At 31.5% G+C, this 16,015-nt stretch overlaps 2 protein-coding genes across 2 annotated transcripts; one reads left to right on the top strand and one right to left on the bottom strand.

Moving 5' to 3' along the window:
* The first annotated feature begins 5,514 nt into the window (after positions 1-5,514).
* On the top strand, positions 5,515-8,355 carry LOC111876275 (agglutinin). Its single transcript, XM_042896157.2, has 5 exons — positions 5,515-5,715; positions 7,117-7,335; positions 7,413-7,685; positions 7,776-8,006; positions 8,110-8,355. The coding sequence occupies exons 1-5, from the start codon at positions 5,515-5,517 to the stop codon at positions 8,353-8,355; spliced, it is 1,170 nt and encodes a 389-aa protein (XP_042752091.2).
* A 6,152-nt stretch (positions 8,356-14,507) lies between these two features.
* On the bottom strand, positions 14,508-16,015 carry LOC111876297 (uncharacterized). Its single transcript, XM_023872846.3, has 3 exons — positions 15,647-16,015; positions 15,289-15,329; positions 14,508-15,193 (listed from the first exon to the last, which is right to left on the bottom strand). Exons 1-3 carry the CDS (start codon positions 15,696-15,698, stop codon positions 14,951-14,953), a joined length of 336 nt encoding a protein of 111 aa, XP_023728614.1. The 5' UTR covers positions 15,699-16,015; the 3' UTR covers positions 14,508-14,950.

Genomic DNA, 16,015 nt, shown 5'->3' on the forward strand with positions numbered 1-16,015 from the left:
TTTTTTATATTTTTTTTATCAAGCACTCGGAAGGTCTAAAATCGTAGTATTTAATAAAATTACATCATAAAACATATAAGAGAACAAACTTGTAGATTAACAAACAAATTGGTAGTAAAGAGCTCTATGATTTGAAAACACAACTCTAGTGTATGACGTATAGAGAATAATGTGTTATTTTTAATAAGTAACGTTTAATATTAATAGCCTTAATGCATATATAATATAATATTTGAAAACCAAAAACATCAATACTTTTTAAAATACTTTTCGACTTTGTGTCGCTGTTGTGATATTAATTTTTGAGAATTAAATATCCTTTTATATATATATTTATACTAATAAAAGAGTAGTCTTTTTGCCAAGTGTCATAATATTAGAACCCCTAATTAATATGATGCCACTTGTCATTCTATTAATTTTTTATTTTAAATTCATTAAACATCCTAATTAATGTGATGGTATTTGTCAATCTATTTATTATTTATTTTAAATTTTAAATTTTATATTATTGTTTTCATTAGTTCACAAATAAAAAGAGTCTAATATATATGATAAATTAACTCCACATATTTATTTGAATCAATAATTATAATTTTACATAATTAATAAAAAAATCTCTTAATTAATAATGTATTTAAAATTTTATATAAAATAATTGATTAATAATTTTGAAATTGTTATTATGAATATTTAATTAATTTTGTAACAATGGTTTCCACGGGTTATAAACTAGTATATATATATATATATATATATATATATATATATATATATATATATATATATATATATATATATATATATGTTAAATAGTGATGGATTAAAATATTATTAATTTTATTAAATATGATACTAGAGTGGCAAAAATTGACACGACACGAAACCCGACACGAAATAAACGGGTTTGGGTAAGATATTTCAACCCGTTTAAATAAACGGGTTGACACGACACGACACGAAAATTAAACGGGTAAGGTTAGGGTTAAGAATTTCAACTCGAATATGACTCGAAAATGACCCGTTTATTTATATGCAAATTTTTTGAATTATTTAAATAAACTAGAAAGATACAAAACCAAAACCATAAGTAAAAGAAAACCTTCGAGTCGTTTTGTAATGTTGAAATGACTTAGCCGTCTAGATCAAGACTTAATTTCAGTTTTTCCATTCTCTCCCAAACTACACACTCTCTTTCACCACTCTCACATCCTCGCGACATTTTCATCCGCCTCCCCAACTCCCACTCTTTTAATTTTGTCACCTGAAATTGCTATGACTTCATCTATTGTGCCTCCAAACTATTAGTTTTTCCTCCCCGCCTACCCAACTCCTACTCTTTCAGCATGCTCAATCTTTTACCCTCACATGACACGACATATTTCAAGGTATAGCCCTAACCCGAAACCCGACACGAACTCGACACGAAAATAAACAGGTTGACACGACACGACACGTTAATTAAATGGGTTGGGTTAGGGTCAAGCACTTTCAACCCGTTTAGTGTTTCGACACGACACGAACCCGACACGACACGACACGATTGCCACCTCTAATGATACATACGGGCATTTAAGATGGATAGCAAGACGACTATGAAAAAAATGTTAGAAAATATTTAATTTCTCTTAATTATACTATATATGTTTTCGTTATAGGAAAATTGTGGTTATCGAAGATCCTTTGTAAGTGTCATCACGAACACAGTTCTTCTGTTCTTCGTACTAATGATGTATTTTTCCTGATAATTTGTTTGTTGGTATACTATTGCAACATTAAATTCTTTTGATTTCTCAATTTATCTACTTATTTCTTTAGATATTTTAAGTTGTTGTCTTTCTCTTTCTCACCAAACAAACAATAAAGAAAGTCTGAATTACGATTTTGAATAGACAAAACTGCACAATGGTCCCTGTGGTTAACTGAAAATTGCCACTTTGGTCCAAAAAAATTTGGACTAGCACCAGAGGTCCAAACTTTTTATTTTGTTGCAAGTTTGATCCAATATGCTTTGAACTTTTTTATAATGACAATTTTACCCTTACCTTTTACTTTTTCACTTTTATTTATTTATTTAAATATTTGACTGGTTAAAAAATAAAAAAAATTAAAAGAAAAGACAAATCTCTCTCTCTCTCTCTCTCTCTCTCTCTCTCTCTCTCTCTCTTCTTCTTCTTCTTCTTCTTCTTCTTCTTCTTCTTCCCCATAAACGAACACTTCCTTTTCTCTCTCTCATTTTCTTTTCTTCCCCTCGTTGCTGCTTCATTCCCTGACCATCGGCGACACCAAGAAATACCCCAACACCATCGAGGACCACCTTGCTCCACCACATCACCACCACAGTTGCCCGACACCCTTTATTCCCCCACTTCCTTTACCGATCAACCCCAACCTAACTCCCTTCCCTTCTCTTCGTTCTTGTCGGAAGGAAAGCAAAACAGGAGACAACAAGGGTAGTAACGAGGACGATCCGAGAATGGGGGTAACGCTAACTAGATCTGAAAAATCGATCAAACTTCAACCAATGATCTGAATAAATTTGAAAAACCGATACTAAATAGATCTAATATTCGAGCCACAGATCTGTTGTAATCGACAGTGGGGCTCGATGCAAGAATATAAAGAGAGAAGGGAGAGAGAGAGAGAGAGAGAGAGAGAGAGAGAGAGAGAGAGAGAGAGAGGTAGTGGCTTACCAATGGTAGAAAACGGTGGGGGTGTCAAGAGGTTGATGGTGTCCGACGGGATTCCAAATCAACGGCGATGGAGGGAGGTGATGGTAGCACTGCTGCTTTTACTTTTCTGTTCCGACGGATTTGACGAGAGGGGATAAGAAGGAAAGGGTTATGGGTGGTAGGTTAATCGGCGATGACAGGAAGGTAGATGGGTGGTGGAAGCGATGATGTTCCGGTGGTCCCAGGTGGTTTTCCGGTGGACTCACTATCGGTGGTTGGTTATCGGAACTCCTTAGCAGCAGAGTTTGGTTGTGGCTATGGGTGGTCCTCGGTGGCTGCTAGTCATGGTCCAAGGTGAAAGGTAGAGGTTGGTGATGTTTGTTCTAACAATGGTGTAAGTGTGTGGATTTAAGGTGATCGTGGGTATTAGTCCAAGAACATAAAATCACAAAAAGAAATAAGAAAAAAGAGAAAATCAGAAAATCAGAAAATCAAGAAAAAGAAATAAGAGAAAGAGAGAGAGAGAGAGATAGAGAGAGATTTTTATTTTTGATTTCTTGTTTTTTTAATCAGAAAAGGAAATAAGAAAAAAGAGAAAATCATATTAATAGGGGCAAATCCGTCATTTTGAAAATAATTAGAACAGATTGGACCAAAGACGCAACAAAATGAAAGTTTTGGACCACTGGTGCTAGTCCAAACCTTTTTGGACCAAAGTGGCATTTTTTGACATACTACAGAGACCATTTGTGCAGTTTAGTCTTTTGAATATTACATACTAGTTTGTCAAGTCGTAAATGATTTCGTTAAATGGGATCTTATAATATCAACAACTAGTTAACTACATTACTACATAGTAATCAATTTGCAAAACTAGGGATGAGCAAAGGAATCGACCCGTACGACTTGGCCCAGGAACCGAAGTCGGCCAAATTTAAGAACCGAACCGGTTTTCTGGTTCCAAAAATCCACAAGAATATCATAGTGGCGAATCTAGAATAGAATAACACATGGTTCCTAATTAAATGAAAGCGGAAAAACCAAAAAGTTAATGCTATATGTGACATATCGGGTCGGGTCGAACCAATAAAAAACGACCAATCTGTAAAAACTCGAGTTCAACAGGACCGATAGAGCAACTAAAAACTAGTAAAAATTGGTCTACTTAACCCAATTTTTGCAAAAAAAAAAAAAAACAATTACTTTGCACGACCAAGTCTCTTTTATTTTTAAAGAGTTCATTTGCAACAACTATTTTATACAACCAACAATATGAGAGACTTGTATTGTTTTTTAAATTTCCTAATAACCATTCATAATTTATTTTTATAACATCAAATAACTTTAGCTTTCTCTTTATCTCCAATGTGTGATAGGTTTTGTCGAATAGTATTAGATAGGTCCTAATTTTTTTTTAAAGGTGGTTCCTAATTTTTTTTCTATACAAATACTATATCAATTTAAGAAATTAGGTGGGTCCTAGGACCCACCTTAGTTGTGAGTGGCTACGTCCTTGGAATATCGTCCCGGTACCAGCCCGATCGGTTTTATTCGGTTCCGGCCGGTTCCCCGGTCCAAATGCTCACCCCTATGCAAAACAAATAAAGTATTTCACGAAATGTATAGAAAATCATGAAATAAAGTCAAAAATAAAATTGTACGTTCATTTGAAGTTTTTGGCTGTCTTAATTATGAAATTATATACAAATAATTAACTAACATAAAAAAGCTTATAAAATCTCTTAAAATAGTTTGCAAAATAATACCACAAGTAAATATCCAATGTATATATATCAAGATTAAATTCAAATGTACAGTTGATATACATAACTTAAAACAAATTTGTGAAAAGTATTTTGAACATTAAACTGGTTTCGGGGCTTGTGCATATTTTGGTCTGCTTGGTTGATAATCATATTCATGGTTGGGTTTTTCTTTAGGCTTTAGTTTACTCGGCGAGCTCAGCATACATCATCCCTCGACGGTGGCATGCCAAGGGTGGCATGGGTCGACGGCATAAATGTGCCAATGAGGGAGAGGAGCCAACGGCTGTTTTGCATTTATTTTTTTCTTTAATAAAAATTTACCTTTCTAACCCATATATTCAAAATTTATGTAGCCACTCTTTACAATTCAAATTCACTAACATTTTTTTAAAGCTAGCCGTTAGAGTTTTAAAATTCAAAATTTTAAAAATTGCATTCACCCTCTATAAATACCTCTATATCTTCCAAACTCATTCCACACCAACCTACAAAACATCAAATCTCTTTAAATCTCTTAAATTCAAAAATGTATTCTCATAGCCAACAAAAAACCCTAGAAGAAATAAGAAAAATGTTTCAAACACTTCGCCATACAGTTTGTCTTCTTCGATATATCGACCTCAACTTGAAGCACCCATATACTCACCACCAATTATTCATTATCCCGAAAATGTTTCATATTACAAATGATGCAAACCAAGCCCAATGCCAATCTCCAACCCCAATTCCAATCTCCAATACAAATTACATCTCGACCCTAATTCCAATCTTCATCTCAAATTCCATCCCGACCCTAAATTCACAACCTGAATTTAACCCGTTTGAAAAAATGCAATAAAAGATCTTTCAGTCTATTGAATTAGATTCAACCGAATCCGAAGATCCACCCTTCATTCCACCCCGCCCTCTACCACACAACCCTCGAGTCGACAACAAGAAAAAAGGAGGGCCAACAATAAAAAATCGTCAACGGATGAAGAAAAGGCGTTAGCAGAAGCATGAGTTGACGTATCGGAGGATTTTTATTAAGCGCATGAAGAGAGGTTCATACCAAACAAAAGATAAATATGTTCAAAATGGAGGAATACAAGCAAATATGCAACGTATTTCAATGGTATCTACGTCAATGTGAAGGTGCTAATGATGCACAAATCCTATCCAAAACTCAAGAAGTGTACTGTAAGGAAAAGAAGAAAGCATTAAAAAATATTAGTTTTTGGAATGTTGTGAAGGACAAAGAAAAATGGCTAAACAATACACGCCGGAAGACGTCACGGGTAGTTCAAAAAGAACAAAAACATTCGAAAACTCCCATAGTCAATCTTCGGATGCACATGTTGGAATAGACCTCAACGATGACACACCATATGATATTCTGAGGTCGAGTCATCCTATAGGAAGAGATAAAGCGAAGAGAAAGCTCAAGGGTGTCGAAGGTTCTTCGAGTAAGGAGAAAAGAGAGGGGCTAATGGAGTTAAATGAGCACATCCAAAGAATGTTGCAACTTGCGAAACAAAAATAAAGAAATCGTGAGTGGAAGCTAATGATGAAAGAAGTTTCAAAATTACCCGAGTGTCAATGTCGAGCTGCGGAGAAAATGCAAGAGGAGCTTATGAAAAAATATAAGTTTGAGAAGTAGTATCAAGTCAAGTTTTTAAATGTTTAATTTTAAGCCTATCATTGAGTAATTTTAAGTCTAGTTTAAGTCAAGTTTTAAATAATATTTCAAATATTGTTGTTTTTTAAATGAAATGTTTTTTTTTAAATAAAACATTTAATTTAATATAAAATATAAAAATAAAAAAATAATCTTGACCTACCTCTCAAAATAACATGCCATTTATGCTATGTAGCAAAATTGACATGACAAACAATAAACAATCTTTGGCTTTACTGATGATGTGGGAGCATGACATGTCATGTTTCACTCCTTCAATCCTTACAAAATATCTATATGTTGTTTGAGAAAATGAACAAGATACTCCGAGTATTACTAGAAAAAGAAAACGGGTTACAAGGTTATAATATAATTAAAGAAGTTCACTGTTCTAAATGTATTTTGTGTAATTTAATGACCACAAATTTTGTAAATCATAAAAAATAAACTAATAGAGGATTTAAATATCTTTAAATAATATTGATTCACTTATCTATAACGTGTTTTTTATTGCAAATGTGGTTATAATTTTTGCATTAGAGATTTAAAAGATGATCATTTTGAGATGTATTCTCCTTAGACCCTAATTAATTTTGTGTTTTATATGTGTATGGTAAAAAATGATCAAAAATTGTTATGTATATCAATCACTTTCGTTTTAATTAACGAATAGTTGTAAAAATTAAGCATAAAGTCTTTGTAATTTACTTTTAAGTCGAAGAAAACGTAATTTATTGCAATTTGTCCGCTCGTTTGGTTTCTCAAGATGGAGTCGCTTGATGATCCCTACACTCTACACACTAGGCCTTTTTTTTTTTTTTCAGCATTTTCTGCATGCTCCTCATTCCAGTTTCTGTATTTTCACCGGAGCATACAACTGAAGAAGGCAATTAGAGTTTATCCTTTCATCCTGTTTCAGTAGCCAGATATGGTAGAGTTTCAATTTTTTATTTTTCCATTCTTATTATATGGAAAAACAAAAATACTACTTTAACGCTTTATGATTTTTAATGGGTTACAGGGAGGTACAAGAAGTAATGAAGGGTGCATAACTCTTGGACCATGGGGTGGTTCACAGGGTGAAGACTGGGTAATTATGCCTGAAGCAGGCGGCTTTCTTAAAAAGATCACAATCGTACATGCAGGGGTTATCGATCGCATCAGATTTCAAAGTGATTGTCAGACGGGTAAAACTGAAACCTCTATTTTTGGTGGAGATGGTGGCAACAAAACTGACATGGTAATTCATCATGTTATTTCAATACCTCTTTGATCTCATCAAACACATTTGTCGATGACATTTCCTCAATTCTGCAGATTTTAATCGACTACCCAGACGAATATTTGACTAATATAAGCGGGACAATTGGTCAATTTGGAGGTTCTACTGTAGTCATGTCTTTATGCTTTCGAACAAATCAGATTCGTTATGGTCCGTATGGTAATTCAGATAAAGGCATCCCTTTCTCATATGATGGTAAAGATGGGATGATAGTTGGATTTTATGGTCGTGCTGGAAAATACATTGATTCTATTGGGATTTATGTAATTCCTAAATCACTAGCATTATATCCCAAATCTTCACATGGGGTTCGTTCTATTGTCTCAGAATTTGATTGTCGATTATTTTCTGCTTTTAGTGTTTAACAAGTGTGACTAATTAATTTCATTTCACTGCAGTTGTGCTGTAAGATGTCTGCACTAGGAATGGCGAGTGGGGCAGGACCTTGGGGGGCTGCTGGAGGTAGGCCATGGGATGATGGGGTTTTCTCACATGTCAAACAAATACGTGTTTATTTAGGAGAGTCTTTGAAGGTCATTTGTGGCGTCCAATTTAAATATGTTAAGAAGGATGGTAAATCCGTTTTGTCACAAATGCATGGAGGAACACGTGGCGATAAAACAGAACTGGTAATGTGCAAAAATATTAAAATATACACTTTATTTTTTGTTTTCTATTTGTGAGTGAGTGGCATTACCGTGTAATCTAATGGGTAAACCTTAATCTTAATAGGTTGATTTTGATGATGAGAAAGAATATTTGACTGGGATATCGGGCTTTTACAGACCTGTTGAAGTTAATGGCATAACTTCTATTTCTTTTCACACAAACAAGAAAATTTATGGGCCTTATGGACAGGAACGTGGAAAGGGGTCTGTTGATTATACTTCAAAATCATCTCCCGGGAAAGTTGTTGGGTTTCATGGGAGGAATGGTGATTTTCTGATCGCAATTGGTGTTCATATGGAGTATTTTTGAAGCTGGTGATAGTAGAAGCTTTGACTTTTTTTTGTTAAGATGCATGTATTAATGGTAATTTAATCAAATTTGCCAGTCCTCACTTTTGATAATACATGATTGCCGTATTTGGGTTTTTTTCTTTGCGTTTGATGGTTATACATTGTTATTTACTATGTTTTTTTAAAAAGGAAAACTTCAATAAAGTCCCTACATATTGGCTTTATAATCGATTTAGTCCTTATATATATTTTTTATTCAATTAAGTCCCAAATACCGGTAATCGTATTCAATTTAACCCTTTGACCCGGTCAACAGGTCATCTAACTTTCAAAAATTACATTTTTAGCCCAGATTTCAAAATTTATTCAAATTTGATAAAAAATTTACACTTTTTGCCCAAATTTTAAATTTTGTTACAAATTTGGTCCACACTTTACCCTTTTTGCCCAAATTTTAGAATTTTATTATGAATTCATCATAACTTTAGTTTTTTTACAACTTTTTTTCTCAAAGAATTGTTTGAAATATGTTTTTTCTTTATAACATCATATTTATATAAAAAAATGTATTTTCACATAAAAATCTTATATTTTATATATAAAAACTTTCTTCAAAAAGTTTTTTGTATATGAAATATTTAGTTATAAAAATAAGTATTTATTAAGTATATAATATATAGAAATCTGTTTTTATAAAAAAAATGTATACAAAAATGTATTTTACAAAAAAAAATGTATACAAACACCCTATTTTATCTATATTTTTTTATAAAATCGTGTTTGTTTATATTTTTTTTTTTATAAAAACGTGTTTGAATATTTTTTTATATAATACGTGTTTGTATACATTTTATAAAATGTATACAAACACGATTTTATAAAATATATACAAACACCTATTATATAAAAACTTATTCAAACACGTTTTTATAAAATATATATGAACACGTATTATATAAAAAATTATTCAAACACGTTTTTATAAAAAAATATAAACAAAAACGATTTTATAAAAAAATATAGATACACACCTATTTGTGTGTGTGTGTGTATATATATATATATATATATATATATATATATATATATATATATATATATATATATATATATATATATATATATATATATATATAAAGGTGATAGGTGTTTGTGTATATTTTTTTTATAAAAACGAATTTATATATAAATAAATACATATTTTTATAACTAGATATTTCATATACAAAAAACTTTTTAAAAAAAGTTTTTATATAGATAATATAATATTTTTATGTGAAAATATATTTTTTTGTATAATAATGATTTCATAAAGAAAAAACATATTAGAAACAATTTTTTGAAAAAAAAAAGTTGTAAAAAAACTAAAATTAGGATGAATTCATAATAAAATTCTAAAATTTGAGCAAAAAAGGTAAGTTTGGACCAAATTTGTAAAAAAATTAAAATTAAAATTTGGGCCAAAAGTGTAAATTTTGGACCAAATTTGTAATAAATTTTGAAATATGGGACAAAAATGTAATTTTTGAAAGTTAGATGACCTGTTGACCGGGTCAAAGGGTTAAATTGAATACGATTACCGATATTTGAGACTTAATTGAATAGAAAAAAAATATATAGGGACTAAATCGATTATGAGGCCAATATGTAGGGACTTTATTGTAGTTTTCCCTTTTTAAAAACCCAACAATTTATATGTATTTTTGAATTATGATTGTGTTTTTCTCATACTTCAAAATTTTATTCACTTTTGGAACTACTTTAAGTGGTGTAATCATTGGTTAATTTATTTAGTTTTTTTTTTTTTTTTTTTTTTAATTTTTTTTTTATTTTTTATAAATGGGTTAATCTAAGTTTAATTATTTATGTAATAGATTGGGTTGAGAAATACATAAACATATGAGCTCGATGACAAGTTTGATTAAAAACTTAAAGCCAATTAATAAATGGATTGAACCCGAATCCAATCTAGGTTGACTGATTACCAACTCTATGCAAAGGATCGTTGATGGTTTTTATGTATTTATATCATTTAGTTTGATGATCAAGATAGCCTTAAGGCCATGGTCAGATTAACTTTAATAATAATAGTTGAGTGTACAACTATTTAACTGGATTTATTAGGTGTTAGCTAAAGATGGTGTTAGGTTTCAAATTCTCTTGGCATATTGGGAAAAATGGTTCTTTAAAGGGCAAGATAGATCACTTTTAAGCATACTTCCCTCTGTGTTCTCTTTCAATAAGCTTTAACAACCAAATGAAAAAACACACACCTTAGTGTAAAAGATGGTCAATGGACCCGGTAAACCCAACCAACTCAAACCAAAATTAGATAAAATAAGTCGTGTTTAATATGGTCCAAAAAGAAAAGCAAGTTAACCCAACCGATTATAACCCCAATTACCATTCTACAACCTTCTAAATTGTTGCTTCAGATCCTCTTGACAAGAGGAAAACGACATCTTTGCTGATCAGGACATGAAAGTATATGAAACACTGACCATGTTTTGTCAAATATGTACATATATGTAGAAACAATGATCAAGTTTGTCAAACATGTGACAACTTGTTTACTATTTTGAGTTCTTTGTTGATCAACTTTATGTTGAAAACTTGAGTTCTTTATTGATCAGGTTTATGTGAAAGAAAATATATGAAAATGTTATACTTATTTTTGCTTATGTTTATAATTTTTGACTTTCTTTTCTTATAAGACTCGAGGGAGTGGCTGCGGTTTGGGGCCGCGGTTTTGCCACCTCAGCCGTGCACATCGCCCCCTGACCGCGGTCTCCCGTGGTTTAGGTCGCAGTGTAGCCATTTTTCGCCGTACAGTTTGATTGGATGGGGCATCTTTTGACCATTAAACGGTCAATTCGTAGAATTATTTATTATTATTATTATTTTTTTAAATTTACCCTATATATATATATATATATATATATATATATATATATATATATATATATATATATATATATATATATATATATATACCATTTTTACAAAAACTTTACTCTATTTACTTATCTCTTTAACTATCTTTTCTTTAATTTTTTTTCAACATGTCTTCTTCCAAAAGGCCCTCCAAAGAAAAAACACCCGCTGGAAACACCACAACCCCAATACCTTAATTTGTTCAACCGGTTTTTTTGCCTCCGTATTACCACTATGGCGGTATGCTTCCGTATTTTCCACAACGACCAACACAAACACTACCACAACCCGACACAAATTTTAATCCATTTGATTTTTGGTCTCAACCCGAGTTTGTTCAACAAACACAAACACAACCACCTACGGTCGTTTCTGATTCTAAACCGGAATTCGTTGAAGAAACTCAGCCCACTCGAGCAACAACTAAAAGAAAAGAAAAGGCACATGCTAAAGGTTGGGACCCCTAGAAGTGTTAGTGTTGGCACAATCTTCGATTGATATTTCAGAAGATGCGACGGTTGGAAAAGACCAAAAGCATGACCGCTTTTGGATTCACGTTTTATATATGTTCGATAAAGGAATGAACCGTAGAGAATACAGTTCATAACATCAAGTGTACTCGAAATGGGGGAAGATGAACAAGGAAATCATGTTGTTTAATGATTTGTATACCAACATGAAACTTCAATGGAAAAGTAGAGAAAACGATGATGTGATTTTGAGGAAAGCGCTGAAAGTGTATCAAAAAGAAAATCTGAAGGCTTTCAAGTTTCTTGAAGTTTGGAATTTTGTGAAAGATAACAAGAAATGGGAAAACAACAAAACATCAGACAAGCATATCGACAGTGGTTCAAAACGCAGCAGAACATCTGAGTCCGACCACACTACATCAGATTTTCGTGTTCAATTTGATCTGAACAAGAATGAATTTGTTCCAGTTTCACCACCTTCCCGACCAATGGGAAAAGACAAAGCAAAAAGCAAAGACAAAGCAAAAAACAAAGACAAAGACAAAGCGTCAGATTCATATGAGTTGAAAGAAATGGGGCCGTCATGGAAGGTATAAAAGCTAGAATGGACAGGATTTTGCAAATTGCTTCTGAAAGAGAGCTTCGGAAACAAAGGGACAGCGATATGAGAGTACTATTGATGGACACGTCGAATATGACCAAGGACGAGTTTCAAGTTATTTTGGCGATGAAGCAGGAAGTGAAAAAAACGTTATGCAAATCGTGCCTAGCTTCTTCTTCTTCTTCTTCTTTTTTTTTTTTTTTTTTTTTTTTTTTTTTTTTTTTTTTAACGTTTGGTGTGCATTTTGTTTTGTTTTGTTTTTTTACTTTTTTTTGTTTATATTTTTATGTTGTAGATTTTATGTTTCTAATTTGCATTTCTAAAAGTTTAGGGTTTTTTTTTTTTTTTTTTTTTTTTTTATTTTTTATTTTTTTAAGTCAAGCAATGTATGGCATTTTTATTTTTAATTAATGAAATATTATATTTTGACAAAAAAAAAGATTTTATCCATTCAAAATAATAATAAAATAAACCAAGTAATGCAATGTAATATATATATATATATATATATATATATATATATATATATATATATATATATATATAATGAAGTTTTATTTGCTTAAATTATTAAAAAAACAACAAAAAAACACAAAAAGTGTGGTACCACTCCTTGGATGTGACAAGAAACCACATTATGTGGTAAAAAAATGATATGACACACATATGACAGTGAATAGAGTACGGTTTCGGTGACACCACTCACTCCAGCCTATGATGCTAGAGTCGATAGAAATTGATGATAAAACAATAGTAGAAGTAGGGGCAGTGCTACATTGGTGCAAGAGTGGGCCTTGGCCCACCCCGTACAAATTTGAGATGAAATATATATTATATATAAAATTCATATTTCTATTGAATAAAAAAATGCAAAGACTGTACCCACTCAAAACTTAAATTCATAATGAATGAAATAATTTACCTATTGAGACATGTCGATTAAAGAATTAAGACAACAATTTTTTAAATAGATCAAATTGTATTTCAATCTCCATGGTGAATTCTTCGTTCATCAAGTTAGTATATTAATATTTTTTATTATTATCTTAGTTTAATTAATTACTTCCAACTTAAACGAACAATTTACTTTAAAATCATATATTGTTACACGTTGTTATCATTCGAAGTATTTTGCTACTTGTTCATATTTTTTAAATTATTTGGCGTACCCTAAAACCAAATCATGGCTACGCCACTGAGTAGAAGTCAATAGAAACAACAAAACAACCTATGCCTGTGTGAAATGATCAATGCCTTAAAAAAAGAAGTGAAGGGACTTTGAAGATGAACATGCTAGAAGGGATTATTTTTTATATTTTTTGAAAGAGAATGCTAGAAGGGATTATTACATTCCAGTTCAAACGACCTTTGTTATTCAAAAAAAATCTGATATTAAAAATCTCAAAATCGTCTTTTAAAATGCAATCCTGAGCGAAATAAAAGTTAGGTTCAAACTCAAAGTGCTTTTGATACAAACAATGATGGCGTGAAAGTTTTATGAAAAAAAAAGAAGGTAAAAGAGCTTTGGCATACATGATTGTAATAGTTGAACTTTCTTAGTTTTCTTAGTCTAATAAATAAAGGTTTTCTTTTGTTAAATGTCACATTCATATTAAATTTGTTAAATGTTATTTTTTGGTTTTTTTGATTTAATTTATTTACACATATCATTTTATGAGTTTTTTTTTAATTAAATTCGGCATAAACTTTTAATATAATAATTACAATAAATGTAATAAAAAATGAATATCATTTTTATAAATAGACTTACCTTTTAGTTTTAAATTTCTGTTTTTAAATTCTCAAATTAAAGCTCATTAATTTATTTATTTTATTTATTTAAATTGTTTGATTAAGATTAAAATATATTTAATAATTCATTATTTTTTTTATTTTCTTTTAAATTTGAAGTTCTCAAATATTTAGACTTATATATTTAACTTTTTTTTTAAATTAATCCACATAACTCATGGTTTCACAACTAGTAATAAAATTAATAATATGGTATCTCATGTCCTTAATAGAGGCGCAATAACACAAGCGTTTTAAATATTTTATTTCGAAGGGAAAAATAACCTTCATGAATTAATTTGAAACAAACATTGATAGGGCATAATTGCTTACTTAGAAATGCCAAAAAATTTCACACACGAGTTGCTCAAAAAAAAAAGAAAAAACCCAAACATGGCAATCTTATATTATCAAAAGCGAAGAGTAGGAAATTCGATCGATGCAATTACCATTAAAAAATGAAATCTTAGCAAAAGGTCTATGCTTCTTCCATCATCTTCAGAGATACTCCATATGAACACCAATTGCAGTAAGAAAATCACCATTCCTCGATGGAAACCAACTATTTTCCCAGAAGATGTGGTCGATGTAAAATAAACATACCCGGCACCTCCACTTTCCTGTCCATAAGGCCCATGTTTCCCCTTGTTTGTGTGAATAGTGAGGGACGTTATACCTTCCAATCCAACATAGCCCTCAACAGGTCCATAATACCCCGATATTCCAGTCAAATACTCTTGCACACCATCCAAATTAATCTCCACTTCTGATATATCCCCATCATGATCTGTTCCTCCATGAAATGCATCAAGTCATATTCAGATAAGAGCGGTTACCATGTCCGTTCGTTCACCACGCTGGCGACCAAAAAAGGACTTTTGTCGTGCACCTGTGCTACTGTCGCTTTGGAATTCAATGCCATCAATACACATTCCATGTAAAATACGAATTTTTTTAATAAACCCATCCGGTATATAAATACACTCTTTCCCTGCTGAGAATGAGATGTTCGTGCCCCATGGTCCAAACGTTATGCATTTTTCTAAAATGGTTGTATCTGCCTGCAAAGCATACAAATGCATTATATAACTCTACAACTAATTAGCGCATGAGATTAAACATAATCAATAAAAATGCCAGAAAAGTGAACCACTACCATCGGCCTATTGAAATCACTATTAGTGGATATCCCCCCACCTGCACCAATCGATTAACAGATTAGAACAATAGGCTTAATGTTGATAAAAAAACTAATATTCTCATACAAAACAAAGTCATTGGCATTACACATATCAATTAATCTCAACCTAAATTAGATGGAAGTTACAAACTAAATAAATAGAAAAGAACAATCCATCAGTCGGTGTTCAAATTACCATCTTGAAAATTTTCTAATATGATGACTATCAAATATAGTTTGAATATGTATCCATTCATCAAAGTCAAACGCGCAAATACTGTTTTTACACGGAAACAAACTAATTAGAAAGGTTGAAAGCATAATCTCTAATTACCTTCTTCGAATGAATGCCCAAATGAAGGTTTCGAAGTTGGAAGCACGAACATTCATTAACAGAGAATGCTAAAGAAATAGAAAAAAAAAAGGGGAGTAGGGCTCAGCGACTCTTTAATTCCTCTGTCTTTGAGAAACGAAACGAGCGGACAAATTGCAAAATCAACAGCCATCTCTCGTAAACCAGCGCAAGCGACTCTCTAACTCATCTGTGTTCAGACTTGAGAAGCGAAACGAGCAGAAAAATTACAAAGGCCACAGCCATGTCTCGTAAAAAAATTGCAAAAAGCCACAGCCATATCTCGTGATCCAACTTATTTTATGTTTTAAAATACCATTTTAGTATTCAATAATAAAAAAAAAAACTGTG

The sequence above is a fragment of the Lactuca sativa genome, chromosome 1 (assembly GCF_002870075.4).
Source record: "Lactuca sativa cultivar Salinas chromosome 1, Lsat_Salinas_v11, whole genome shotgun sequence".
Lineage (NCBI taxonomy): Eukaryota > Viridiplantae > Streptophyta > Magnoliopsida > Asterales > Asteraceae > Lactuca > Lactuca sativa.

Bases quoted from the DNA above. Each gene is read 5' to 3' on its own strand.
- LOC111876297 (XM_023872846.3), bottom strand. From the start codon at position 15,698: ATGTTCGTGCTTCCAACTTCGAAACCTTCATTTGGGCATTCATTCGAA. The intron at 15,330-15,646 runs GTAATTAGAGAT...CGATTGGTGCAG, and splicing joins TGGGCATTCATTCGAAGAAG to GTGGGGGGATATCCACTAAT. The intron at 15,194-15,288 runs GTAGTGGTTCAC...TATGCTTTGCAG, and splicing joins GTGATTTCAATAGGCCGATG to GCAGATACAACCATTTTAGA.
- LOC111876275 (XM_042896157.2), top strand. From the start codon at position 5,515: ATGGAGGAATACAAGCAAATATGCAACGTATTTCAATGGTATCTACGT. The intron at 5,716-7,116 runs GTAGTTCAAAAA...AATGGGTTACAG, and splicing joins CACGCCGGAAGACGTCACGG to GGAGGTACAAGAAGTAATGA. The intron at 7,686-7,775 runs GTTCGTTCTATT...ATTTCACTGCAG, and splicing joins ATCCCAAATCTTCACATGGG to TTGTGCTGTAAGATGTCTGC.